General features: G+C 37.0%; 1 protein-coding gene across 4 annotated transcripts in view; it reads left to right on the plus strand.

Moving 5' to 3' along the window:
- The window catches only part of pdzd2 (PDZ domain containing 2), a 74,564-nt gene that overhangs the window by 14,567 nt on the left and 32,225 nt on the right, over positions 1-27,772 (plus strand). For 3 of the 4 annotated variants that reach the window (XR_007930379.1, XM_051895000.1, XM_051894998.1), the window contains exons 2-3: positions 1,256-2,153; positions 25,553-26,045. Coding sequence is in view for 3 of the 4 variants with exons in the window: in XM_051895000.1 (XP_051750960.1) it covers positions 1,648-2,153; positions 25,553-26,045 (999 nt within the window). In the remaining variant the exon portion in view is untranslated. Of the gene's footprint in view, positions 1-1,255; positions 2,154-13,660; positions 14,055-25,552; positions 26,046-27,772 lie in introns of those variants that run through there. The other variant, XM_051894999.1, reaches the window with a different exon arrangement.

Raw genomic sequence — 27,772 nt, forward strand, 5'->3', positions numbered from 1 at the left:
CCTATTACATGTGGGTCTTTTCGGAGGGTGAGTCTGGGGTCTGCAGACCTTCTGTGTCACTGTGACAGCGCAGCGCGGCGAGAGGCGTCTACGTGCTTGAATGGAGTAAGATAAAAAATCTCAAAAATGTGAAAAGGTAGGAGGAAGATGTTGATAAATTTGTTTAATAAGGGGCGGTAACTTTTCGGGTTTCATTTTAATGTAATGTAATAAACTGTAGGGAACTGTTGTAGTGTGTATAATCTCTTAGACAAATAAGTGTGTCACATTCTTGTGGAAAGACAAAGCTTCACTGTAAGCATGTTTTCATATTCAATACGGTAATTTTTCTTTCATTACTCACATTATCAATGACATGATTGTATATTGCATGCCTAGTTGTTGATAGAAATGTTTTAGCATTGCCATTTATAAATTGCATATGACTTATTGAGGTTAAACTCTTGAAATGGGTTCTGTCCTCTGGTATTAGCTGTCACTTTACTTTTCTAGTCTGATCTATATGACTTCAGCTGACAGTTGGTTATACATCCCCCTCTTGTTTATATAGCTGCGCTAAGTAATCTTCTCACAGTTTAATCTATTTTCCCCCCCCAGTAATGGACATTAATGCAAAGTTAATATATTGTTACACATAAATGCTCCATTATCTTATATCACAGAAGGATTTTGAACTCATATGGAAGCCATAGTAGTGTGTGTGATGCTCACAGAGGCCAAAGTCGTGTTATTTTGAGCAAAACCCCAGAGTAGCAATTTGATTGTGGTCTTTGTCTAGAGCATATACTTAAATATGCCAGAAATGTGGTCTGCAAGTCCAAGAGTTTGAGCTACACCATCACAACATCTGGCTGGCAGTTTCAACATTTATTGTCAGGTTACATTCCACAAGGTTAAGGTGAATAAGAATTGAAAGGAAGTTTGCTTTTCCTTTCTGTCTGCTCACTGTGCATCGAATAATGTCAACCTCATTGATTCTACCCTAACTGAATGTCTGTATAAACAGCCAAATGACACATCTGTAAAAAGCCCATAAGACTATTATTGGAACCTTTTCCAGTTCATGAATTCTGTCAGTCAAATGAAACGGCTGGTATATAGGAAGCTTTCTTTGTTGTCATACTTACGCCAATTTCTGTTCTTGTGCGTACTGAGGTTGAGTAGCAAATGAGCCATGACTGCAGTGCTTTAACATGAGTTCATGCCTGCTGACTTTCTTTGTAATGGCAATTCTATTTATTTTCTTTCTGATTAGGTGGACGTCTGTGGCGCCTGTGAGTCAGGATAGATTTCGACTCCCAACGATCTGCTATTTTCCACTTTAATGGTATTGGAAATCAGATTTGGCACGCACCAAGACGACCAGCTAATGGCACACGTTCTCTTGTTACCCCTCAAAGCATAAACGTGTCCGTCTTCCTCAATCTCCGTGCTTTCCTTTTGTTTCTGTGGATGACATCATGGACCTCTGTGGTCTAAGAGTATCACGAGTGGACGCCGGTGTTCTGGATCTGAAGTCTGTGAGGTCACTGTGTCATTTTGAGAGGAATGTGAAGCCATTTTAATGCGTCTGATTACAGCCACCACTGGAGAGCCTTGACTCAACATGCAGGGGCGGCCCAGGCAGGCCCAGCAGCAGCAGCTAGGATGCCTATCACCCAAGAAAATGCCCTGAGCCATCTCCTCCTGCTGGAGAACTGGCTCAGGGCTCAAGAAAAGAACCGAGACGAGGGCGATGAACCTCGGATGAGCGCAGGCGGTGTTTGCCAGGCCGCCATCTGCAAGCTTGTGGAATACATCCAGCTAAACTTTGCTGATGTTGAGAGTCCTTTGTACGGTAGTAGCCCATTTAGAGAGGAAATCGATGCTGAAGTGAGGACGGTCTACCTGAACAAGTCTAAGGAAGATGGACCGGAGTTCGGGCTCAGCTTTGGAAATATTCCGATTTTTGGAGACCCTGAGGGGAAGAAGAAAGGGGTCAGGAGGAGGCGCAGGAAGGGCGATAAAGGCCCTGTGTTGGATGTCGGGTGTATTTGGGTGACTGAAGTGAAAAAGAACAGTCCAGCAGCCCGTTGTGGAGATATTAAGCTGCGAGATGAGCTGCTGTCACTAAACGGACAGCTGATGGTTGGGGTCGACGTCACTGGAGCCAGGTAAGATGTCTGAATTTGTTTACAATCAAGATATAGCTTGCACTATATGTCAGTCTGTCTTAAAGGGTTAGTTCACCCAAAAATGAAAATTCTGTCATTAATTACTCACCCTCATGTTGTTCCACACCTGTAAGACCTTAGTTTATTTTCGGAACACAAATTAAGATATTTTTGATAAAATCCATTGGCTCAGTGAAGCCTGCATTGAAAGCAAGTTAATTTACTCCTTCAAACACCCAGAAAGGTACTAAAGTTTTTGCGAAAAAATAACGACTTCATTCAACAATATCTAGTGATGGGCGATTTCAAAGATGGCTTCATGAAGCTTAGAAGCTTTACGAATCTTTTGTTTCAAATCAGTGGTTCGAGCGTGTATCAAACTGCCAAAGTCACGTGAACCATTGAAATTTCGAAACATGACGTAACGAAGGGCTTGTTCGAGATGCATTGGCACTGCGCAAACTGATAGGCGTTTGAAATCAAAGTACAGCGAGAGCGTTTCAAAAGCATAAGGAGTCATACGCTCTCCAAACGCTCTCGCGGTACTTTGATGTGATACGCCGATCAGTCTGCGCAGCGAACAAGCCTAATGCCTCGTTTACTGAAATCACGTGACTTTGGCGCTCTGAACCACTGATTCGAAACAAAAGATTCATAAAGCTTCGAAGCTTCATGAAGCAGTGTTTTGAAATCGGCCATCACTAGATGTTGTTGAATAAAGTCGTTATTTTGTTTTTTTGGTGCACAAAAAGTATTCTAGTCGCTTCATAACATTAAGATTGAACCACTGTAGTCACATGAATTGTTTTAAATATGTTTTTAGTAGCTTTCTGGGCATTTGAAAGTGTAAATTAACTTGCTTTAAATGGAGGCCTCACTGAGCCATCGGATTTTATCAAAAATATCTTAATTTGTGTTCTGAAGATGAAAGAAGGTCTTACGGGTGTAGAACGACATGAGGGTGAGTAATTAATGACAGAATTTTCATTTTTGGGTGAACTAATCCTTTAAAAAATTAGTTTGGTTAACAAAATAAGTAAGCATAGAGTTGAATTTCTCTGATATTCAAGCCCATGCTGTTGACTTAATGAGTTTTTCTTGGCTTTGAATCTCTTTGTGTTTCAATAATTGTGAAAAAGTGTGCACTGAAAGCATTTCTCTTTCATCCAGTCATCATGCAAAGTAATTTGAGTGTGCTTGGACATTTTAAATGAGCACACCAGGTTATTTACAACTTAACATCCATTGACAGTGTATGTGGTGTACCCTCATAATTTAAGATTTCCCCTCAATCTGTAAAAGCCAATGGGAAATGGGTCTGTGATAACTAAAATGAACCACAGATGACATTGCCTGTTTGGGACTGAACTTGTGTGAAAGACATGGCGACAGTGACAGCATTGTACATTGCCATACTCAAATCTGTGGAGAATGTAATGAAGTTTTGAAGAGTTGACATCAAGTTGTTAAGGTCTAAGATGGACTAGCAACACCCTAGCTGACCAAAAAAAAAAAAAATCATCTCAGCAGTGTTGTGCACAAGGAGGAGGGGCCAGGGGGGTTTGAGGCCCTGCCTCTTAAATCGTGAAAGTGAACATGCCCTTTTTGGTGGCATTGCGGTGCCCCCCAGAACTTGATTTCTACCGAGGGGGACCGCGGAGGTCTGTGCACGCCACTGCATCTCAGTTTAAATCAGGGTTTCCCATACAACGATTCATGATGGAAATGCAGGGATAATTATAATATCAGCAATTATAATATTAATTATGATAATTAATAAGATAATTATGTTTTTTTTTTACCAAATAACTGAATTATTTATTTGTCTACCTGCATGTCATGTGACCATTAACCAACATCAGAGAACTGTGAACATGAAAATGTTGGTAAATTGTTAAAACAATTTTTTTTTGAAAATTTTACATTTTTTAAATATTAGGAAAGTATTTTAGGTTAAAGGGGTTTGGCTGACAATAAGTTTGGGAATCCCTGGTTTAAGCCATTGAAAAAAATCCAAATAATTAGGCACATTCGGCAATGATGTCAGTGGTCTGCAAATAGAGAAAGAAAAAGCAGATGCCCATTTTTTTATCAAAAATAAAGTAAAAACAGCCAAGAAAGGTGCAGTGAGTGAAATGAGTTAGGGTATATATCTACATTCTACATTCTAAAAGCTGGGTTTCACATTTATGACTGTATAGTATATCACACCATTTTCTGAATAGCTACTCGTCTGACTGGGTGGCAGCTTCTTATTTGGGTATCAGGGTGATTCACAGCTGGTCAGAGAGAACAGGGTCTCCTGTGTGTTAGTGTTCCTGTGTCTATGTACAGCGTGTCAGCATGTGTCCGGGGTTGTCTAGTTTTGCCCCAGAGCATGGTACTTGGATCAGGGCCAGTGGGTCTTTTCCTTGTTTGTTTCCTCATGTTGACAGCTCTGACAGACGGCTGCATGTGTCAGTGGTGTAGACAGTTTCGTGTCTGTCCGTGTTTGGCCTCCATCTGGACCGGCTGACACGCTCAGCTTTCACTTAGACCGCCAAATGTCTGTCTCTAACCAAAACAAAGGATGGACCTGCACTGTGAAGTTCACCATGTTGCAGGGCCATGCTTTTTTTTTTTTTTTTTTTTTGCCTTTTCCTTTCTTGGCAAACAGAACCTTGGAAAATGTGTCACATTACCAGTACTTTTGTGTCCCACGTTGCCAATGACTTTAAAAACGCGTTGGAATGTTTTGCACCATTTTTCTTCATTTCAAAAGCACTATTGTCCTCTAAGAAGAACTATTTTAGCTGCTAATGTTGTTATTTCCAGATTTGTAATTCAGTTTGCAAACCTTTTTCTTCAGAATGAGAATATAATAACATTGCAGCTAAGTTATTTTTTCTGTCCAACCATGATAAAATCTTGTACAGCTTTGGCTATTTAAACTTCAGACAGAAGTGCATTCAAAAGACTTCTAAATGACCATTTTAAAGGGTTCATTCACCCAAAAATGAATATTCTGTCATCATTTATTCACCCTCATGTCACTCCAAACCTGTATGACTTTCTTCTGCAGAACATAAAAGATGTTGGTAACCATGTTTGGTGACCACTGACTCCCATTGTATGGACCAAAAAAAAAAGATATGTTCTGTCCTGGACAGAGGAAAAAAAGTCATGCAGGTTTGGAGATATGGGTGTGTAAACAAGTCATTTTGCTTGAACTATCCCTTTAAAGCTTAAAGCTTTGTGACCACATGTTAGGGATTTGAAAAAAAAAAAAAATGAGACCAAAAGAACTGGCATATAGATTTTAACTGGTTTAACTGGAAACTAAAATAGTGCACAAATTTGCCCAATTGGCTTTATGTCAGGAAAAAAAAAGCATCCAGTGCAATTAGCATATTCTTCTTATTTCTAGAGTGTTTATGTCAATGTCTCATATCCTATCCAGTCCTATATATACCCAAGTTGAAGACTACTTCCTTTGAAAGTCCTTTGAATGTTGTGGTCTGTCAGGGTTGACTCCATCCTTGTAACTTAAGCTCTATAATTAGGTGTTGTATTGTGTGACTGATAAATGATAGGAAGTTTTGCAGTGTTCACACAGAATCTAGTTTGGGATAACTGATTCCTGTACGGATGGACAGCGGGATACAGAAAGGGAGGAGGTTCCTGGGAGTGGCACGTGGTTTTGACCAAGAACAGACGTATTATTTTCTCAAGCTAAAGAAAAGCTGTTGATGTCAAGACGTCTCTGGGAGAGAATCAACGGCTGTATTTCTTCTTGTTATTCTGATACGAGAGAGCAGTCTGTTTCCTGTTGGTATAAGCTTCTTACCCTTTCTAAGACCTGGAAAACAAATTAATGCTTTTGGTTGTTTTATTTGTAGATGTTTGTTTTGCTAATATATCTCCAGGAAGATTTGAAATATCAGACTTTTTGCTTAACTGTTTATTTTTTAAAGCTTAACTCTATTCTTGCAGACAGGGACTAAGGAAACTCAAGTTAGAGAGCAAGAGATTTGTGTTTTAAAAACAGGCCTATGAGATTTGTGAATACTGGATGATGAGGTGACGTACTCAAATGAAGTAACATTCCACTAAGGATTTTTTGTTGTTGTTTTGTTTGTATTTTTGAGTAAAATTAACAATTTACTTTATTTAGAGAGTACATAAGAAATCAGTGCTCAATACTGTTCTTGCATATTCTTGATTCACTGTAGTAAGCCTTGTGATTAATATTTTGAAAAGTCGGTTGGATTCGGCAGGAAATTTTGGATTTACTTTACTTGTTCTTGCATGTTTATGTCATCATGTATGACAACATTTTTCGAATATATATGCTTTATAGGAAGCACAACTGAGTTAAAAACAAAAAGTTTTACAATTTTATGTTTCAACTAGATGGCGATAGAGATGTCTAAGTTTTGAATTACACCTCTACAAGTGCGAAAGCAGTTATTTTATAATGTATATAATATGGTCATTTATTTCCTGATAAAATAGCATAGCTAGTAATCAGCATACACTACTGTTCAAATGTTGGGGGTCAGTAAGATTTTTTTTAATGTCTCTTATACCAAGGCTGCATTTATTTACAGTTTTTCTCAATCGATTTGACACATTTCTTCAAACTTAGGTCACTGTTCTCAAAACAGTTAACACAGTAATCTGAACACTTTGTAACTGTCCTAAACAGGTTGTAAATTTTCCTTCATTTCATGCAAATTTTAAATCACATGCATCATTTTCTCAAAACACTGTGCACAAAATTCCCAAATGTTTTCACAGTAGTTCATACATCCAACCAAAACTTTAATATATCAGGCGAAAACAATTGCAGCTCTTTTTATTGGTTTTACAAAAATCACAATCATTTGTGCACCATTTTTCCAAACACAACAAACAAAACTCCGTTATTTGTTAAAATCTCAGTTGTACTTGGAATGTTCTCAATTAGCCCCAAATAAATATCTGCTGAGTTAGTAATACACACAACACAGGAAATGCAAATTTCCTAATTGTTTACACAGCTATTTCAATTACAAAAACTATAAAAGGGGAAAGAAAAACAACAACAAAAAAAAAAAAAAAAGAAGAAGAATGGAAAAGGAAGAGATGTAAGAGTGAGAGGTTTTGGAGAGGATAGAGGAAGGGTAGTACCGAGAGGGAGAGGAACAGTGGAAGAGGTAGAAAGAGATGAGGGGAAAGGAATAGATAGTATAGGAGGAGGAGAGGAAGCAGGAGAAGCAAGAAGAGCTGAGGATGTAGGAAGACGAGAAGAGGCCGGAGTAGAGGGAGAAGATATGGTAGAGTGCAAGGCAATGGTATTAGTGGAAAGAGCAAGAGAAGAAAATATAAAAAGACATGGACAGAGGTAAAGAGAAGAGCAAGGTGTAAGAGGAAGGAGGAGAGGTAGAAGAATAGGATACAGACGAGTTTCAAATGAAATAAGAGCCAACCTAATTGCCCATGTCATAAATTATGGTTTTTCAGCTTGAGAGAAGCTGAACAGATAGTTCAGCCCAATATAAGCTTTGTGCCACAGTCAATGTCTTGGGGCCGCACAACACAGAAAGGCTTCTAAATTGTTTAAACTCCCTCAATGAAATTAACTTTCCACAGGGTGATCAGGAGCAAACTCAGCAAAATTGTGTGGTTGTGTGGGACAATGTCCACTTTCACCATTCAGCACTGGTACAAGAGTGGTTTGAGTATCACCCACCCCTTACAAAAAAGAACTGCAGTATATTGAAGTACAACTGCAGTAAAACTGCAGTACAATGTAGTATAACTGCAGTATAATTAAACACAACCATAGATTTGCAGTATAATGAAGTATAATCACAGTGCAACTGCAGTACACTGAAGTTTAACAGCAGTAAAACTGCAGTTGTGTTGCAGCTATACTGCAATATTGCAGTTTTTTCGTGTCCAAAAAACTTTACCCACATTAACCAACTAGGAAATTCATGCTAGTCAAATCTGTCTGCTACCCAATCTTTACTGAAGACACCACAGACTAATTTTCTACAGGTCTAGCCTCCATTAGCCGTTTCCTTCCTTTACTCACACAAACCTTTGGTTAAATTTCAGTTTAAGTGAGTTTTATGAGTCTGCCTCAGGGTTATGTTTGCTCATTACTGCATTACTCTTATTTCCTCTCTCAGGTAAGGCCTGAATCTGTAAGGGTGCAAACACTGAGAACTGTTGCAGTAGAAGGTCTGGTGTGAGTGGAGAGATGAGGGTTGGACACTGTTCAAACAACAATGGACCAAAGCCTTCAAACACACACACAAAAAAAGACACGATGGAAACTTTATTTTTCATCAAGTGCTTTTCATGTTAATGATTTCAATGCAAAATTTCTGGGCCTGAATGCAGCTCACCACAAAAAGCCTTGTCGGTTTAATGTGTCTTCTTGTAATTTTGGTCCTGCCGTATTCACCCCCCCCCCCCCCCCCCCTTTAACAGCCTGGCCCAGCATCTGTCTGTGGGGAGCATGGAAAATAGATCAGTGGCGCTGATCCAACCGGCCCATGCAAAGTGTTCTCCACGTGCTCAATGAGAGAGTATTGGAGAAAACAAGGTTAAGAATGATACACTTTACTTGGATTCACTGCAACAAAGAAAATCAAAGCTGTTTGATTCGAAAGCTAGAATCAGCTGATTAGCACTTCCATTTTAATCTTAAATTAATTTAAAGGATTTTTCCAGAGATTTTGGGATCCAGAAGCCACAAGTATTTGGGAGTCTAAAACAGAGGTGTGAAGAAATAAAGGACCGCACAGAGTGAACTATGAACCGTGCATTTTCCTTCCACAACTGTTTTTACAGACATATACTGTGTCAAAGTGATTAACTGTATTAGACTCTCCATCTGTCCTATCAAAACCACTGTGAAACATTACACATTTCAGCTTAAGTCTGCCTAGTTCCTGTCAGTATAAAGATCAAAGCCTTTTAGTCTATGTTTGCTTTAAATTGAATCTCAGAGTCCTGAATTGGCAAGGCAGCTCTTCGTGGTTGTTAACTTGCCGCTTGGATGAATGAGAGAAAGACTGCCATCTTTTCCCTGGCATTAACTATGTCTGAGTTTGCACTTTTCTCTTCAGCAAAAGAAAGCTTTGGCTCTTTCGTCTTAAGTGAAGAGATTGGTGCCATTTTCCCACAGTAATGGATATGAGAACCTCAAATCAGGCACTGTGGTCTAGTTAAAACAGTACAAGAATGTTCCTTGATTGAAAATAGCTTGTAATCATCAGATCAAATGTTTTGTTCTCATTCGTTTTCTTAATTATAACCGGAGGACTTCCAAGATTGTGAGGGTGTAAATAAAATATGCATTGAAATGATTTAAAATGCCAAGGACTTTCAAGAATTTAGCGAGACATTTGGATGAATGATTCATTCATTTAAAATGTAAAATATTAAATATTTAAAAAATGACACTGTAAAGAATATCCAGTTAACTTTACGGTAAAAAATTGGCAGCTGTGGTTGCCAAACAAACAACTGTAACAATGTTTGCTGTATTATGAAATTCCTCAACTGTATATTTCATACAGTTAAGTGATATATAATGTTAATATACCAATCTACTTGAACTACCAAGATCTAGGTTGATCTTTACCTTAAAATGTGCTGATAAACACCATATTAATGCTGTGGCCAGTTACTTAAAGGGTTAGTTCACCCAAAAATGAAAATTAGATCATTAATTACTCACTCTCATGTCATTCCACACCTGTAAGACCTTTGTTTATCTTCGGAACACAAATTAATATATTTTTGATCAAATCCGATGGTTCAGAGAGGCCTCCATAGACAGCAATAACACTCCCTTTTTCAATGCCCAGAAAGCTACTAAAAACATATTTAAAACAGTTCATGTGACTACAGTGGTTCAACCTTAATATTATAAAGCGACGAGAATACTTTTTGTGCTCCAAAAATAACAAAATAGCGACTTTATTCCACAATATCCAGTGAAGGGCAATTTCAAAACATTGCTTCATGAAGCTTCGATTCTTTACGAATCATAGGTTTTGATTCAGTGGTTCGGAGCGCGTATCAAACTGACAAAGTCACGTGAACTATTGAAGTTTCAAAACACTTATGACGTAACGAAGCCTCGTTTACTTAAATAATGTGATTTTGGTGCTCTGAACCACTGATTCGAAAACAAATGATTCGTAAAGATTCGAAGCTTCATGAAGTGGTGTTTTGAAATCGCCCTTCACTGGATATTGTGGAATAAAGTGGCTATTGTGTTATTTTTGGAGCACAAAAAGTATTCTCGTCGCTTTATAATATAAGGTTGAGCCACTGTAGTCACATGAACTGTTTTAAATATGTTTTTAGTAGATTTATGGGCATTGATAAAGGGAGTGTTATTGCTGGCAATAGAGGCCTCACTGAGCCATTGGATTTGATCAAAAATATCTTAATTTGTGTTCCGAAGATAAACAAAGGTCTTACGGATGTGGGACAACATGAGGGGAGTAATAAATGACATAATTTTCATTTTTGGGTGAACTAACCCTTTAAACTGCTTAGACTAGTTAGTCATGTAATTGTTTTGCTTTGACACTAGTCATAACTTTTTTTTTTTTTTTTTATGTCAGTTACATAAAAAAGTAGATTGGTCTCATTTGATTCTGAAAAGTAAGACTGAGTGATTAGCCAAAAATGCTGGATTATCCTTGACAAAATGCTGCTTGGCCAGACTACGTCTTATTGTGACTGTATGTCACAATAGAAAGCCACATGATGAATCAGAAATCATTTCAAGTGGTCTGTACATAAAACCTGACCAATGACTGTAGATTGACGTGCACAGGTCATACATAGACACAACACCATCAGAGTAACACACAAAATAATGCAGTAAACATTAACTAAATGTCATAAATAAACACAAAAATGAAAAGAATCAAATCTGTTTTAAAATATAATCATATGAGATGTGTCATGTAGAGGTTTCTGCAAATGTCCTTTTATGGTTTTCCCCCGTAATTTATATGATAATTTATAGTTTTACTTCCAAAAACCATAAATATATAACCATAACCATAAAACACCCATAAATGTGATGTTAAACCATTTACAATTTCCACTGTATATTGTAAGGTAATTTACAGTTAACCAATTACCATGTTTTGACCGTTGCATTTTTACTAATATATATATATATATATATATATATATATATATATATATATATATATATATATATATATATATATATATATATATATATAATTTGTTAACATTACAAACATTTTTACTGTGTAGAATTGTTCAGTCTTGAGATGAAAGATAATAGTGCTCAGAAATCATAATTTATCCAGCAAGTCAGCCTATTGTTATGTTATGGGCAGAATATAGTCATAACTTCACATGATAAAGTATAATAAAGTATTTTATCTGTCTCAAATTCCCAGTTGCACTTGCTTCTTTGGAAAAATGCTTTTATGACATTGGTTCAAAATCAAATCATTCATCTACTGTGCATAAACCCTGTGCCATGAGAATAACACAGAGTCTCATGGAACCCCCAGATTTCTCTGGTCACAGATGGGGTTGAGGATTAACTCTGTTCAATCCGGATATTCAGGTAATACTGTCTGGTTTATGGAACTAACCATTTTGAAGCCCCACAAATTACATTCCACCATGTCTGGCTCTGTGATTTTCAATCATGCCCATTTTGGCTTTTTTTGTAGAAAGTGGTGGTTTACTGAGCAAGGTTGATCTGCCTACACACAAGGCCATGTGCACGCACATGACAGTGCCTCTTTACAATTTTAAGATCCTAGCTCAGTCTGGAATTACAAAATTGAATTTTAAATAAGTGAAAATATTTAGAAAGTCACACATGTCCTATTTAAGGTAGTAAAACACAGGGTTTCTGTTCTTCAAACTCTTTCATGTTTTAATTTTATATGAAACCCTTTTCAATTTAACACTTATTTTTGGAGCGTTTCTGATTGGTTAGTTTTCAGATTGACTTATTAGGATAGACTCCTCCCCTGACTCTTTTATTGCTGTTTACTGAGTCTAAGTATGATTTCTCAGGACACATTCAGTGATATCTGTAGAGACATTTATGTGTGGTGAAAAAAGGCTGTGCAGTTAGGACTGTACAGTTGTGGCTTTGTCCACTAGAGGGCAGTAGTACAAAACTTTCTAGTTATTCCATACAAAAATCCTTTTACTTGCACTATTGAAATGAACACCATGAAATGTGATGAACATAATGTAATCAAACTAAAATAAATTGAGCACCAGGCAGCAAGTAGATATTTGACATTTGTATGAATATGATTGTGAGAGAGAAAAAAAATTGTCACATTTCTTCTTAATTTTACTTTTTGTCTATCAGTATAGCTAATTTACTATGGTCAGAACAGCAACAGCAGAAGATATGACATGTCCATTTCAAGTCTGTGAATATTGTGGAAGGCTAGGGTGCTGTGAATGATGCTACTGTCTTTGGGACGTTTCCCCACAAACCCCTCAGAGCTATGTGAAGAATGTGTGCCAGACTGCTGCCCGCCACCGGATGTCTTTCATAATAAAAACAGGCTTTAGGAGGAGACGCCCAGCCAGTGCACACTCAGGTGCAGTCTGTTATGATTTATGGTATTTATTTGTTTTATTTATTCATAACCTAGTGGAGACAACCTTTCCCTTCAGCAGTAAAAGATGTAGTGATTAAGTGTTTTTTTCCATCTGTTTTGTTGGAATATTATGATCCTGCCAGGAGGGAGGACAGCACAGTGAGGCTGCTTTTCTGTCTGAATGGATGATTAAAACATATAAAACTAGTGAGTTAATAATGAAGTATAGCTCCAGGCTCAAAGTAAATGCTCACCTCATTCAGAATGACTAACGCTGCTCAAGGTCACATCTGTCAACAAACCAGAAAAAGTTTTTTCTTTATGAGCTGTGATATGACAACTACACAAAGCCCAAATCCTTTGTTTAATACTTTCCGTATAAGTAAACTAGCTACACAGCATTGCACAGACCAAGTGAAATGAACTGTCTAATGCCTTACATGTTATTTCCAAAGGCCACTCCAAAATAAAAGAAAAATGCAGCTGTAAATCTCAAAAACATATATCCTTTTTAACATGATTTGAGAATCTCGACTATTATAGCCGTGTTGAACGTTATGCTCGCGAGAACAACAGATAAATCTACCTGCTGGTTGTTCGTTAGGCCTATAACGTAGTTAAAGATACACATAATGAGTTTTGTTGTAGTCAATGGTTATTTATACATATATATATATATATATATATATATATATATATATATATATAATATAAATGAATGAAGTAGACCTATTAGTAAGCTATTTTTAATTAATGAATCGGAACCGTCTCTAAACATAGGGTCACTATGCTTTCTATGTAGGCAGTTCACTAGTTCACCGCCACAGTGGTATTCCTTCCTTCGTGTGTCAATATCTGAGATTCAGCTGTGAGCGTCTTCTGTTGGGAGTTTGAAGAAGGGGCGGGACGATCCAAACAATCTCAACCGCTCAGATGCAACGCGCTGGTTAATGGATCCCAGACGCGCATGCAAAGTTTGCGAGCGCCGAACCGACCCGTATTTTCATTTGACAATCTCAGAGACACGAACACTGTCCATATCGACAGGCTGTCCTGTGGAAAAAAAGCAGCCATGGACTTTAATCAAGCTCTGAGTAGATCACATGAAAGGGGCGAGTCGCTGGAGCTGTTAGAAACATTTCCATGAACATACAGAGTCACTCAGGGACTTTATACGGATGATTGCTATGATCATTGAACTCACGGGAGCCCAAACAGCGCGTGCCAGCTGTCGGGAACTGACCTCACCGCAAGAATGATGATGAAGGGGTGTAAGTGAACGTTTCAGGTAGGCTACAAAATGCGCATTTTCATAGGCATATGGCTGTATTGTGCCTGTTATATTATATACTTAAATGCTACGTATCGCGTGACGTGTTTTAATATGTTGAGACTTGATATTTACAGCTTATTGAATGAATGAGTAATCTAGTAAATCTTACGGATAATCTTGCAATAGCAAGTTTCAGTAATAAACTTTTTGTTGCATAGGCTGACAGCTAGGTATCATATAATTATTGCTAATGATATTTAAGGGGGTGAATATCAGTTTTCAACAACATTCAACAACTTTTCATGCTTCTTGTTTTGACAAATATCTGAGAGTCCCTGGTCAGACATCATAACCTGCATGTACATTTTTGCAGCAAACATGGGTGGACAAACATGCTTACCTTTACCCATTATATCTGGTTAAATCTCTGCCAATAGCATTCATTCACTACCCAGATCCTATCTCACTGGTGGCAGAAAGTAATAATAAATACTGCTTAATAATTAAAAAAGATTTGACTTTGGTTTAAATGGCACTGTTCAAGCTGTGTTTTAATATCTTTCATCATATCATCTTCATGTAGCCTGTTGGTCTTATCTGAACTCATAGTGGATGAAACCAAAGGGAGAGCTTCAGCTACTGCAAGTGCTGCTCTGTGAATGGAAGTGTTCTATTTATGAGGAAGCGCAGCGTAAATAGAGACTATAAATCTACTTATCTCTGAGTCACATAAGCTCCCTTGCAGCACTACACAAAGAGGGATACTCTATGTCCTCACATGTCTTAAATTGCTTTCTGAAACTGGCTTGACACAGGCTCGAATTTATGAATGAACAAAAAGTGCTTTGGTCAACTTTTTGCACTGAATATTCCCTCCACAAAATGTGTTACTGCAATTCTGCATCCTGAGACTTCAGTTATATTTACAGAAGGGAATGGGGTTGTACATGCCATATTCTGTGGAATAATAATGTTTTTCTTCGCTTTTGACATTCTTTATGAATTGTTTTTGCGCTGCGTTGAAAGACAGAATCCCAATGCTGTTTCAGAGATATGGAGATGAGTGTATCCCCGAATTCCTTTGAGCCCCCAAAGGGAATAATAGATTTGAGCAGCCAGTTGAAATGGGTTTTGTGGTAACTAAGCACTATTTAAAGCAACGGGTCATGTTTGGGTTGTTTGACTGTTGTCTCTGTCCTAAACAAACAATTTTTGTTGTGGCTTCCGCAATGCTAACTGGTTTAGAGGTGGATGACCATCTGTCTCTGTGATAATCTGAGGGAATATGGTTCCCTGTTTCAGTAACTAAGTATACACAACTGTTCAAAAGTTTAGGGTCAGTACAATTTTTTTTTTTTAAATACTTTTATTCACCATTGCATTAATTTGATCAAAAATAACATTAAATATATTTAAAATGTTTCAAAATATTTATATTTTCAAAAAAGTCTGTTGAACTTTCAATTTGTCAAAGAATTAGGGATGCACCGAAAATTCTGGGCCAAAACCGAAAATCCAGGATGCACTTGGCCGAAAACTGAAACAGAAAATAAATAATAAATTAATAATCAATTAATTAATCAAACTTATTTAATAATCAACACTCAAGTTGTACAAGAGTTGTATAAATATTTTAATTGCACATAAGGCATTTTTTCATATCAATTTTTTAATAACGGAATTGTTTCTACTCTAGTTTGTTGGTGAAATATAAACATTTAAATGACAATAAACTGTCATTTGTTTTCATGACATTTATTCAAACATACATTAAATAACGAAGACATCACTAACAGGTTAAGTAAAAATATAATGAGTATGTAATACAGGGCATAATAAAATGCTCTTCTATAGAGTTATTTTTTTTCTAGCTAACTAACAAGTATTTGGACATTGAATAGATTTCTTGAGGTGAATGTAACGTTAAATGACATGTATAGCCTGCCCTACAAGATTTTTTATTAACGTCTTTCCACAGTTGAAACACTGATTGAGCGATTACATGAGACAGGATTCATTTAGACAAATTGTTATGTATCTTTCAACATACCCTCTGGTGTTCACCCATGAACAAGAGTGCCAAAAAGACATTATTGTTTGAATTTAGCAATAAAATCACTTCATATTAAAAGTAACAAAGCACAAAGCTTTTTGCAGTTTATTGGATGGCAGGCAAGCTACAAACGTTTAGTGCTTCTAGTTTTGTTTATGCATCAACAGAAAAGAGAACAGACTAAAAGATTTTATATTTAAGAAACTATTGATTAAAATCGTAGTGAAGTGATGTGTTTGTGGGAAAAAAAAAAAAAAAAAATCCATATAACAAGTTATGAAGTAAAATATCTAGCTTCTGCCAGACCGCCTTCGGTATTCTACTTTCGAAGAAAGTGTAAAACTCTCGCAGTTCAAAATGCTTAAACTACGTCCTACGCCTTCCCTATTTTTTTTTTTTTTTTTTACACCAACGCATTGCTTTGCTTCAGAAGGCCTTTATTAACCCCCCGGAGCTGCGTGGAGTACACGTTTATGATGGATGGCTCCCGTGCGTTGATCATTGTAGCCAATCACAGACATATCCGATGAGCGCTTCAACACAACGGCCAATCAGAGGTGTTTACGAATCCGCTCAATAGCGCTCAAAGCATCACATTTTTAAAATTTCAGCATCCACTGGTACCGAAGTCGTTACTTTTGACAACTCTGTTAAACAGAAAAACTCTTTTTAACATTGATAATAATAAGCAATGTTTTTGAGCACCAAATCAGCATATTAGACTGAATTCTGAAGGATCATGTGACTATATGAATGGCTGTAATTATATTTTAAAATATTACTGTTTTTACTGTATTTTAATCAAATAAATGCAGCTTTGGTGAGCATAACAGACTTGATTTTAAAAACATTAAAAAATCTTACCGCAAACTTTTAAATAGTTGTACATACCTGGGCTTTTCTGGGCTTTTGAAGATGTTTGACGAAAGACTGACCCTTTATAATTGTAGCTTGAGAGTTTTCTATAACAGATAGAAAACATGGACCTTAATTTAAATCAAGATAATGGAAACTGTATATTTCAGAGCTACCAGTATGGTAAACTATTTTATAAACCAGTCTACCCACAAACTAAAACACACACTCACAAAAATGCTATATAGATGGATGCAAAGATGCACACATAGAAGAAATGAGAAGCTCTGTGTTGTCCTGACATCTGTCTCTCCATCTGAGAGCGTTCAAATGCAGAGCCGCTTGTGGTGGGCTCTATTTCCCCTCTGTAGGCTTGTTCATGGGGAGATTGCTGACTGAGGTTATTACTTCAGCTCTCCACCACATTGTGGAATGTCTTTACTAAAGTATTTGCTGCCGTATTGCCTCCAGTTGTAACCTGGGAAGTGAGTTAATACCCTTGTTTTAAATTGAATCAGGAATTGTATTTACATTGTATATACAATAAGGGTTAGTTCACCCAAAAATGAAATTAATTAATTACTCTCCTCATGTTGTTCCAAACCCGTAAGACTTCTGTAAGCGGTTTAGTCCAAATTTTCTCGATCGAGTCTCTTCAGAAAATTTAGACTAAACCACTCAATTCATATGGTTTAATTTTACAATCTCTTTATGAACTTTTTGAGGTGTCAAAGTGTCAGTTGCATTGCTGTATATGGAGGGACGAAAGCTCTCAGATTTCATCATAAAGATTTTCATTTGTGTTCCGAAGATGAACAAAAGTGTTACGGGTTTGGAACGACACGAGGGTGAGTAATTAATTGTAGAATTTTCATTTTTGGATGAACTAACTCTTTAATGTGGAAGCATAAAATATGATGTCAACAACAGGTGGATGCTCAAATCAGGATTTTTTGGGAATCATTTCATAGGATTTGTCACATGAGTATAGGTTTTGAGTTTGTGAATATATGCTCAAAAGCCTCTCTTCTTCATATTACAGAACTCATAACTGTTTCAAATGCCTTAGGAAACGAAGTGTAAATGTCTGTGGTTGGACATTTGAACCTCTTGTTAAAAGCTAGAGGCATATCCTCATCCTTGCTTAGGTCATCTCATTAGCCCTTTTGGCTTATTAACAAATGTATGGTGCATATTTTAGAGAATTTAGTTTAGATTATTATCATTTGTCTCTCTTATCCCTTCAGTCTGTTTAGACTCATAAATGTTTCTATTTCCTTGATTTTTTTTCCCTCACAAGTTGGTCTCATGCTCTTTTTTGTAATCCAAATCACTAGCTAATCAGCCTAGCGAAAGCATAATTTTCTTCATTTTCTGGCCAGCATTGGCTTTTGGATTCTTACTAAAGACCTTTTTTTCAGTAACCTGGATGAGGCAAGAGGGAAGAAAATTTCAAACAGTATTTAAAAGATTATTATGAATGCAGCAAACTTTTGGGGTCATACTTAGTTTACAATGTTCATGAATAACATGAATTACAGTTTAATGATTGTGGCATATTTTGTTGACAACTGTTATAACAACGCATTTGAAATTCAGATCATGTAAAACTTAAATTGATGCTTTAGTGTGGTCCTTCTTCAAGCAAACAATTTGAAGTTGCATTAACTTTTTATATTGTATTTGGACTATTAAACCACTTTAATGCCTGTGCAGGTTTTCTTTTTAGAAATGCATCTTCTAGGAAACCTGTGTGAACTTGAGAAGTTCATGCATCGACTAAAAAAATCTCCATTACTCCAGTTGGGTAAAAGTCATTATATATTGGTTCAGAAAAGTTAGTTCTCATGAAAGATCAAGCATAATTTTTTTTTTATGGTTTGAGGTTTTGTTATATAATGCATTCAGATATTTTTAAGACTGATTTGAGTGTCCAAATAATTTTAGGGCTACTAAATGACCTAATGTGATTTATTACATGAATCAAATGATACTGCATGAACTTCTTCCTTGTGTCTTCACACACATTTAAGCTTGCAAAATAAGATTATTTGTTTTATAATCTAATTTTTTAATAGCTTTATTGATGTCTGTTTCTTGCAGCAATTGCAGGGCATGAGTCTAATCTTAATCCTATTTTTCTAGTGCTTGTTAATGTGACTGTTTATTTACATGTTGTTCCCTTCAAGTTAATCTTCCAGACTTCAGTGTAAAATCTGGGTCCTAAAACAAAACCAGTCAAGAACCACTAAATGCAGTTGGGCAGATATTTTTAAAATAGTATTTAGAGAAATGTCAGTGTTTTGGTCTTGAGTATGTGCTGAGTCAGACCTTTAAGATCTTAGATTGTTTCTAATTTGTTTACTTGAATTTATATTTCAAAAGTCTTTTGGAGGATTAAATACATCTCAAATACATAAATCAGAGTTGTTGTCTGTACCCTGACCCTTCAAATACATAAAAATAATATGAAATGGAGTGTTGAAACTTCTTTCAGCATCTGGATAGAAGCACTTATATAATAATTCTAATAAGTCATTGCATAATAATCATTGATAACAGAAGTCCATAAACCAGAAATCAGTTTATATAAATTTGCTCCTACACTCTTCTTCTCTTTTTATGAGGTCACATATCTATTTGTTATATTGCCATATATGATCTTTTATTTTCATTACACATATCATGACAAACACAAGACTGTGGGTGTGAAGTGGTAGAACGATTTTCTCCCTTCTCCTCTCCAGCGGACTGATGGAATTCATTCCACTTGGCAGGAACTCTAAGTGCATCTGCTTTAAGACTAAAAACATCATCCTGTCATGGAGCCATTGCTTTATAGTGCTTTTTCATTTTTATTCTTAATTTTATTATCATATGTCTTGTTGTTTTTGATTATTATATGTGTATACTGGAAGAAGAAAAAATTCTTTGAGTGCAAGCACACCAGGCTTCTTTGTATTCCTCTTGTGCCCCTGTAATCCAATGTCATAATGTGACAAAATATCATACACCTAACCCTCAGTGGTATTTCTGTGCAAGTCGTTATGGTTATGGCAAATAAGTTGGAAAAGTATCTAAATCCAACCCAAGAAATGGGATTTCCTTACTTGGCCTGTCACAGTATCGGTTTGTTCTTGTGAGTATGCAGGATCTGTTGCAGCATATGATATCCAGGTGTAAACTTTTATGCACGTCTGCAGTCGCTTGGCTCACAGCCATGGGAAAAGTCTTTTCAGGAGGTTTCAGCTGTGGATATAAATGAGCATCTACTCAACCTGACGTCTGCACCTACAATACAATCCAGGCATAGGCGCCACTTTGAGGAGTCTGCCAAATCCAAGATTGCAGAAAAGCAAACGTAGTGCTTTAGAGGGAGACGTAGCTCTGAATTATTAAGCCAACACTGTATGGGAAAGGTCTTGGGCGTCCTCCACTCCACGACAACAAATCACTCCACGTCGCTCAGAGAGATGCGGGCTTCGAGCCTGCTTCAGCCAATCTGTGTTGGTCACCGTTCTGCTTAAATTGTGTTTGGCTGGAATAGATGGATTTCCCTACTGCAGCTGTGGTTTAGGCTGAAAGAGGCAATGCAGGCCTGTTGCTGGGTTTCTCTGAGACCTATTAGCTTTTACAGCAGCTTAAATTCCTTGTCCTTGTGCCAGAGCTGAGATCATGGCTTGTTTTTCTTCTTATTTGGTCTTTATCAGATGCTGATTTGCATAACGGGTCTTTAGAACGGCAGGTTTTTATCTCATTTTTCACTTCAGTTGTTTCTCTCGAGTGTAATAAACGTGTCTGCTTCGGTGGGACACTGATGTGGGCGATCGTCTGACAGTGCTCCATTAGTGCATGGCACACACCTGCTGAGATAGCAAACCACGGCTACAGGGCTGAAGGAGGTTTTTTCAACCATTCATCTGCATCCATGTTCCTTTTTCCCTTCGTTACCTCCACTGATAACTTTTTCGTTCCCTGCATTTTGCTCTCTGGTTTACATCCATCACTATGGCTCAGAGATGCAGATGGTAGTTGGCTAAATGTTTGATCAGTGGCCTGAATGAAAGGAGTTTATGGCTTTTGATTGATGTGAGGTTGATGAGTGCCATTACAGGGTCTTGTTATATCACTTTATTGTGTGGTAATGTAATGTTTATGTTGCCCTCTGCTCATGATCCCGCATGTGTGGGTTGGCAAAGCATGAGTTGAACAGTCTAGCAAGATTAAGTAATGACATGGACTGAACCTAAGTCATGACATCACGTACATAAATCACGTTTAGAACCACAGACTCACTCACTGCAGACTTAAAAAACTCATTTTCCCTTTCATTAAAGGGGAAGTTCACCCAACAATGAAAATTGTGTCATTATTTACCCTCATGTTGTTCCAAATCCCTTTGACTTTCTGCCGTGAAACACTAAGTGTGACATTTTGAAGAATATCTTGGCTGTTTTTTTCTTTCTAATGAAAGTCAAGGTCAAAAATTATGAAAACAGTATCATTAGAGACTCTTATACACCTGTATGTCTTCTGAAGCCATACAATATAGCCAAAATTTAGGTTATTTATTGAAAATGTCTCGCTGTAGTTCACAAATCATCAGGTTATATTTAAGTGTGTTTCTTCACACCTATTTTTCAGTCTGGTCCTTTGGAATGACATGAGGATGAGTAAATGATGGGATTTTCATTTTTAGGTGAACTGCATTAAATTCAAATTTACCCTGCCTATTTTTTTAATGCATGCTATTGATCTCATTGTTAAGACTTGTTACTGCCACTACTTCCATTTTATCATGACGACAAACAACGTATCCTCAAATATTTTCGTCTTTTTCCTCTCTGTTGGCACGATGTAAATACAGGTGTTGGGACATGCATGCCAGTTGTCCACATGTTATCTGAAAATAAATCATCAGTAGTATTTTAATGGTTTTATGGGCTAAGATAACGGCGTTGAGGCACACAATACTTTTTTTTCCGCAGCCGAGCCAGACAATGTATCATCTATCTGCATCTTTTGGAATGCATTGTAACTTTTCCAGTCTGCCATTGAGATTGGAACTATCATCAAAATCTAGGAAAGCAGATTCGGATTTTACATGTGGCAGATTTGTGCCAAGATAGTTTCAGTTGAGTTATGTCAAGATATTTTCTCCTTTTTCCGTTGATTTTCATGTGGGACGATTTTTGTCTCGAGTCCCACAACATTACAAACTTTGTTCTTATCGAAAAGGAAAGCTCAAGGAAAACAGATCATGACAGAAATAGGTCAGACACTTTTCATTATCAGCTAGATGACTGAGGGAAAGAAACGCCACAAAAAAAGGAACATTAGAGGCCGAAAGTCCGTTCTCTCCTATTGAACAAAAGCGAGACCACAGCTGCTGTCAAACCAACAAATTCCACAGATGTGCTTTCTTACCTTAAAACGTCTAAACCTTACAAGCAAGCACGCTGTCAGATACTGCATAAATACTATGCCTCGATCTTCTTCAGGGAATTCATCGACTTGCCGTTTCCTGAACATTTCTCGCTTTGTTGTATTTTTAACTTGACAGTCCTTTCAGTACTTTCAGCATGCTTTACTTCCAGGAGATCTAATGTGAGTGAATTTGCATACCTCATTGATCCTGATCTCTAGAGAGGATCAGACCTGAAGCTATCATGCATGTTGTTTATTTGAAAACAGTTCTTGCTAATCTTGATGATGAATTCATATGGTATGTTTGCATGTCCAGGCCCTGTAATCATCTAAACAACAGACTCGGTTGACCTCGCTCTGTCATTAGCAGCTGGCCAGAGTGCAGAATGCATCATTTTGACAGATGATTTGAGCTGAAACTCAGAGGTTGATATATACATGACTACCACTTTAAGTGAGGTATGTCATGAAACATACATGCTACTGAATAACAGTAGCATATACTGTTGCATATTATTTAACTGATGGCACGGCACTGGATAAAGATGTCAACAAGCAAACATTCAAAGATGAATAAAGACTGTCATTGAGATTCCTCGATGTCTAAGTATAAGGGTGTTGAGACTGAATATACTGCTGTTGATGACAAAAAAAAAAAAAAAAACATTAGCATATATTTATGATATTCCATTCATGACACATTTAATCACTCTCTTTCACTCTTTGTGTCTAAAACACCTCCTCTCGCTTTCGTTTCTTTCATTAGTATCTCCTCCATTGTCTGGCTTGCTATTTAGGGGATGTAAGCAAATGCTTTGTTGGTGTGTTACATCAGCACTGTCAGTATGTCTAGTCAGGGGGACATTGTCATAGATGGTCCACTCTCACATGCCTTTGTACAGCTGGAAGCTAGGAAAACTGGGGAAACATATCAGTCAGCCACAGTTGATTAGACCTGTGTGCGGCATTAGATGTAGTCTTGCCATAATATTGAAGGACATTGTTCATTCATTTGACCCTGGGACCCTGACATCAGTTAAACTCAAGGTGTGTGCACTCTTTTGACCTATTATTACATTTCTTAGGACTAGATGGTTGTTCTGAAGTTTGTCTACGTCTTTATTTGGCCAGTTTTAATGCATTAATGGGATAGTTCACCCAAAAATGTAATTCTGCCATGTCGTTCCAAATCTGTATGACTTTCTTCTGTGGAACACAAAAGTTTTCCATTTTATGGACAAAAAACACTCTGAGACATTTCTTTAAATGTCTTCTTTTGTATTCCACAGGAGATAGAAAGTCATACAGGTTTGGAAAGACATGAGGGAGAGTAAATGATGACAGAATTTTCATTTTTGGGTGAACTATCCCTTTAAGGATATCAGGATGAGATGAAGCATTTAAAAGCTTTATTTAAAATATATAAATCCTTCATTCTTTGTACTTTGAGGTCACCTTTTATATGACATCATTAAAACCAAACTCTGCAAAACAAGAAGAACAAATGATTAACTATAATCATTTTAACTTGTTAATGTATAATGACATAAGGTCTCAACCAGCTGAGATTGTCAGACATGTTCAGTATACAGCTAAATGTCAATCCAAGCACTCTTTATGAGAATCACATGAGAGAAGAGCTAAAATGGAGGTCATATATGATAAACCATATATGCAGTGTTTTCTGCAGCTAGCAGTTAAACTTCTAAGTTGCATCAGCTAATGTGGAATGTCTCAGGACATGTCCCTCAGGTACCATATATCAGTTTCTTCTGTCATGAATCTGTCTTTGGACATGTCTAGACATGGTGTCAAACATGTTCTGTATCAGTGCCCTTCCTTATTTCAAAAACTCTCAGATAATCCCACAACCATTAATTATGGCAGATTTAGAAACTCCTTTGTTTGCTCTCTGAATTATACAGGTTAAAGGCATATTCACACAAAAAATAACATTCTTTCATTTACTGTCCCTCATGTTGTTCTTATGACCTTTCATATAACACAAAATGTGATATACCCTATCGTTCAAAAGTCATGGGTTGGTAAGATTTTTACGTTTTTGTTTTTTAAAGAATTTGGTCAAAAATACAGTAAAAACAGTAATGTTGTGAAATATTATTGCAGTTTAAAAGAACTGTTTTCTATCTGAATATATTTGAAAATGTAATGTATTCCTGTTATGGAAAAAGCTGTATGTTGCTGCGTCTGTTTTAGCAACCACTCTTAGCAATGTAAACATATGTTTGTTCTCTATTGATTTTGTTCATTGAAGCTTACTGCATTATGTAGAAGAGTATTGCGAGACAGATATCGAGTGACCGAGCGTATTACCTGCATTCAGATTTAGCAATTTCCTTCAGGTCAGTCCTATGTTCATAATAAAAAAAATTCCGTTTGAATGTCCGCTGCGATCTTGTCCTTTTAACATTTACTGGGTTTTCCCGTGCCCTGCTGACACTGACAGCGCTAGTTAAAGCATTGTCATTTGCTTCTTGTTTCGTGTTCAGAACAAGTGTCAATATAAAATTCTTTGCGACTGAGTGACTCGCTCATAAAGACAATCTTTGCCACCATCTAATTGCATAATAAATGTAACTTCTGTTGCTGTTCAGGGTCAGGGACTATTTTTTTCCGGCGGAAAGAAGGCTTTTATTGATTTTATTTCATGAAAGTTGCATTGACACATATTTTTTGTCTTTAATATTTGTATTGTGTGATAAATGTTTTATAAAAGCAATAAGCTCAGTGAAGCCGTGGTTTACAGTGAATTTATAATAGCTAAAGAGGGTTTTCAACAATGCCCCTTAGCTGTTATAAATTCACTGCAAACCACGGCTTCTTGGGGCTTATTGCTTTATTTTAGCTTTGCAGCCCCGGTCTTCATTCACTTTCATTACATGTAAAAGAGTGAACAAGATATTAATTAAAAAATTCACCTTTGGTGTTCCACAAAAGAAAATAGGTCATTTGGGTGTGATCTGTAAACATGTACAGTATTTGACTAGCGTATTTAATGTGATTGTAAATGTTTGATTTGATGGACAGCTCTGTAATCCCTGGTAATGATGCTAGAAAATGTGTTTTTTTTTTTGCTACCAAACGGGTTAATTTACATTTGTGATCATGTGTTCTAGCAGTTTGTTCATTTTTTTTTTTTAATCTTATTTCTCCACAGTTACTTGGCAGACCAGTGCTGGAATGGAGGCTGCATCTACCTGATCATGTTGCGAAGAATCAAACGTAAGGCTCCTCTCCCTCCATGCAATGGCAGCAGTGGGGGCAACTGTGTGGACGTCTCTAATGAGCACCGGCGCAATGTCTCCAATGAGCCTGTTGGCAGCCCCACACAGAATGGGCAGAATGGAAAACGAACTCGCAAATTTGGCGTCATTTCCCGCTCATCGTTCACTCGCGACAGCAAAGACAGTAAAGATAGCCGGGACTTTGAGCATGAGAATGGCTACAGCTCCATGGAGGCAGAGGTCACGTCCCCAGAGAGCAGCACCCCTCAGGACACACCGACCGATGATAGTCCATTCATTGGCTCCTCGGAGGTGATATCCAATCACTTGAAGTTGGGGAGCACGGCCACCCTACCCAGCCGATTACACTCACGCCTGTCTGAATCCTACAAAACTGAGTCAATAAGCAGTGAACCTTCCAGTCAGGTAAGAATTATTAAGTATTGTAGAAATATTAAAAATATAAAATGTTATATTAAAAATATTAGATTAAAATATAAAATATATAACTTAAGTTACACAGATTATGGCCATAAAATGTCAGCATAAAATTTGATAAATAAACAAGCAAACAAACAGAAAAGAGGGCACGTTAAAATCTTTGGAAACGCCCTTTAAGTGCACAAATTCAAACATTTGCCATTGACTTTGCTTTGAGGATGAGTGGTTGGTTGATGCTCATCCTCATCATGTAATTAGAAGTTTGGACCCCACAATGCGGCTAACTGCACATGTTTCCGATTTGATTCTCCGTTGGGACCGCTAGTGTTCCTTGGAGCATGTAAGTCTTGTGACCTTAAACTGAGTGGCTCACTCAAAATAACCATAAGGGTTCTTCTAGATGTATCCATGTGCCAGTGGTTGGAAGAACTGCTTGGAGGGATCATCCCAAAAAGCTGTATGTGTCTGATTTTGAACAATCACACAGGCCTTTTAAAGACCGACAAGGTGCGGGTTCCATGAGATTCTGCAACAAGCAATTTTCGGAAAGCCACTTGAAAGGACAACAGACTGAATCCATATGCTTAATTGTATAACTGTCCTTAACTTCCATTTAAAATGAAATTTTAAAAAAAGTTTTCCCACACACAGATTTAGCAAATACACGCTCTTTGAAGGGCTTGAGGCGGGTTATACTATTTATTATAAAACAGTTAGTTCCTGTCCTTGATTCTGATTGGTTTTATTTACGATAAAACACGGCTATGACCGCTTCACCCAACAGTTCTGTGTATCACTACACAACACCCTTAGCAACCACTCTTAACAATGTAAACTGTATGTTCTCAATTGATATTGTTCATTGAAGCTTACTGTATTATGTAGAAGAGTATTGTGAGAAAGAGATCGAGTGAGCGAGTTTATTACCTGCATTCAGATTTAGCATTTTCCTTCAGGTCAGTCCTATGTTCATAATAAAAAATCGATGTATTATCTTGTCCTTTTAACAGTTAAGGGGTTTTCCCGTGACTGACAGTGCTAGTCAAAGCATTTGTCAGTTGTGTCTTGTTCCGTGTTCACAACAATTCAGTCTTTTCAATATAAAAGTCTTCGCAACTGACTGACACACTCATAAAGACAGTCTTTGCCACCATCTAATGGTGTGAAAATGTAACTTCTGTTGCTGTTCACGGTCAGGGACTATTTTTTCTGGTGGATGGATAGCTTTTAGAAAAAGTTTACTTTATGAAAGTTGCACTGATACATATTTCTGGCTTTAATATTTGTATTGTGTGGTAACTGTTTTATAAAAGCAATAAGCAATAAGGTACTCAAGGCTAGTGCTGCTCCGCTTCGCGTCGTGCCTAACAACGCCCTTCAGCCATGACTTATTCACAATACAGCACAGCCTCTCATACCTTATTGCTTAAATAGGGATGCACAATATATTAGTAACATATTGGTTTTAGGCAGATTATTATTTTTTTTTTTTTTTTTTTTTTTTTTTTTTAATAATTATTATTGGTTGTTATTGGATATTTAACTGTGAATTCTCATTTCCGGTATTTTTATGTTTAGACTGTACCTTTCTTAATCTTTTAAAAAATTAAATCTTGATTTTAGTTCTTAGTGTTTTTATTTTTAATTTATTTTTACCAAAATGGTACAAGAATTTTATTAATGGACATTTATCGGTATTTGCCAGAATTTAA

Source organism: Ctenopharyngodon idella, chromosome 5 (assembly GCF_019924925.1).
Source record: "Ctenopharyngodon idella isolate HZGC_01 chromosome 5, HZGC01, whole genome shotgun sequence".
Classification (NCBI taxonomy): domain Eukaryota; kingdom Metazoa; phylum Chordata; class Actinopteri; order Cypriniformes; family Xenocyprididae; genus Ctenopharyngodon; species Ctenopharyngodon idella.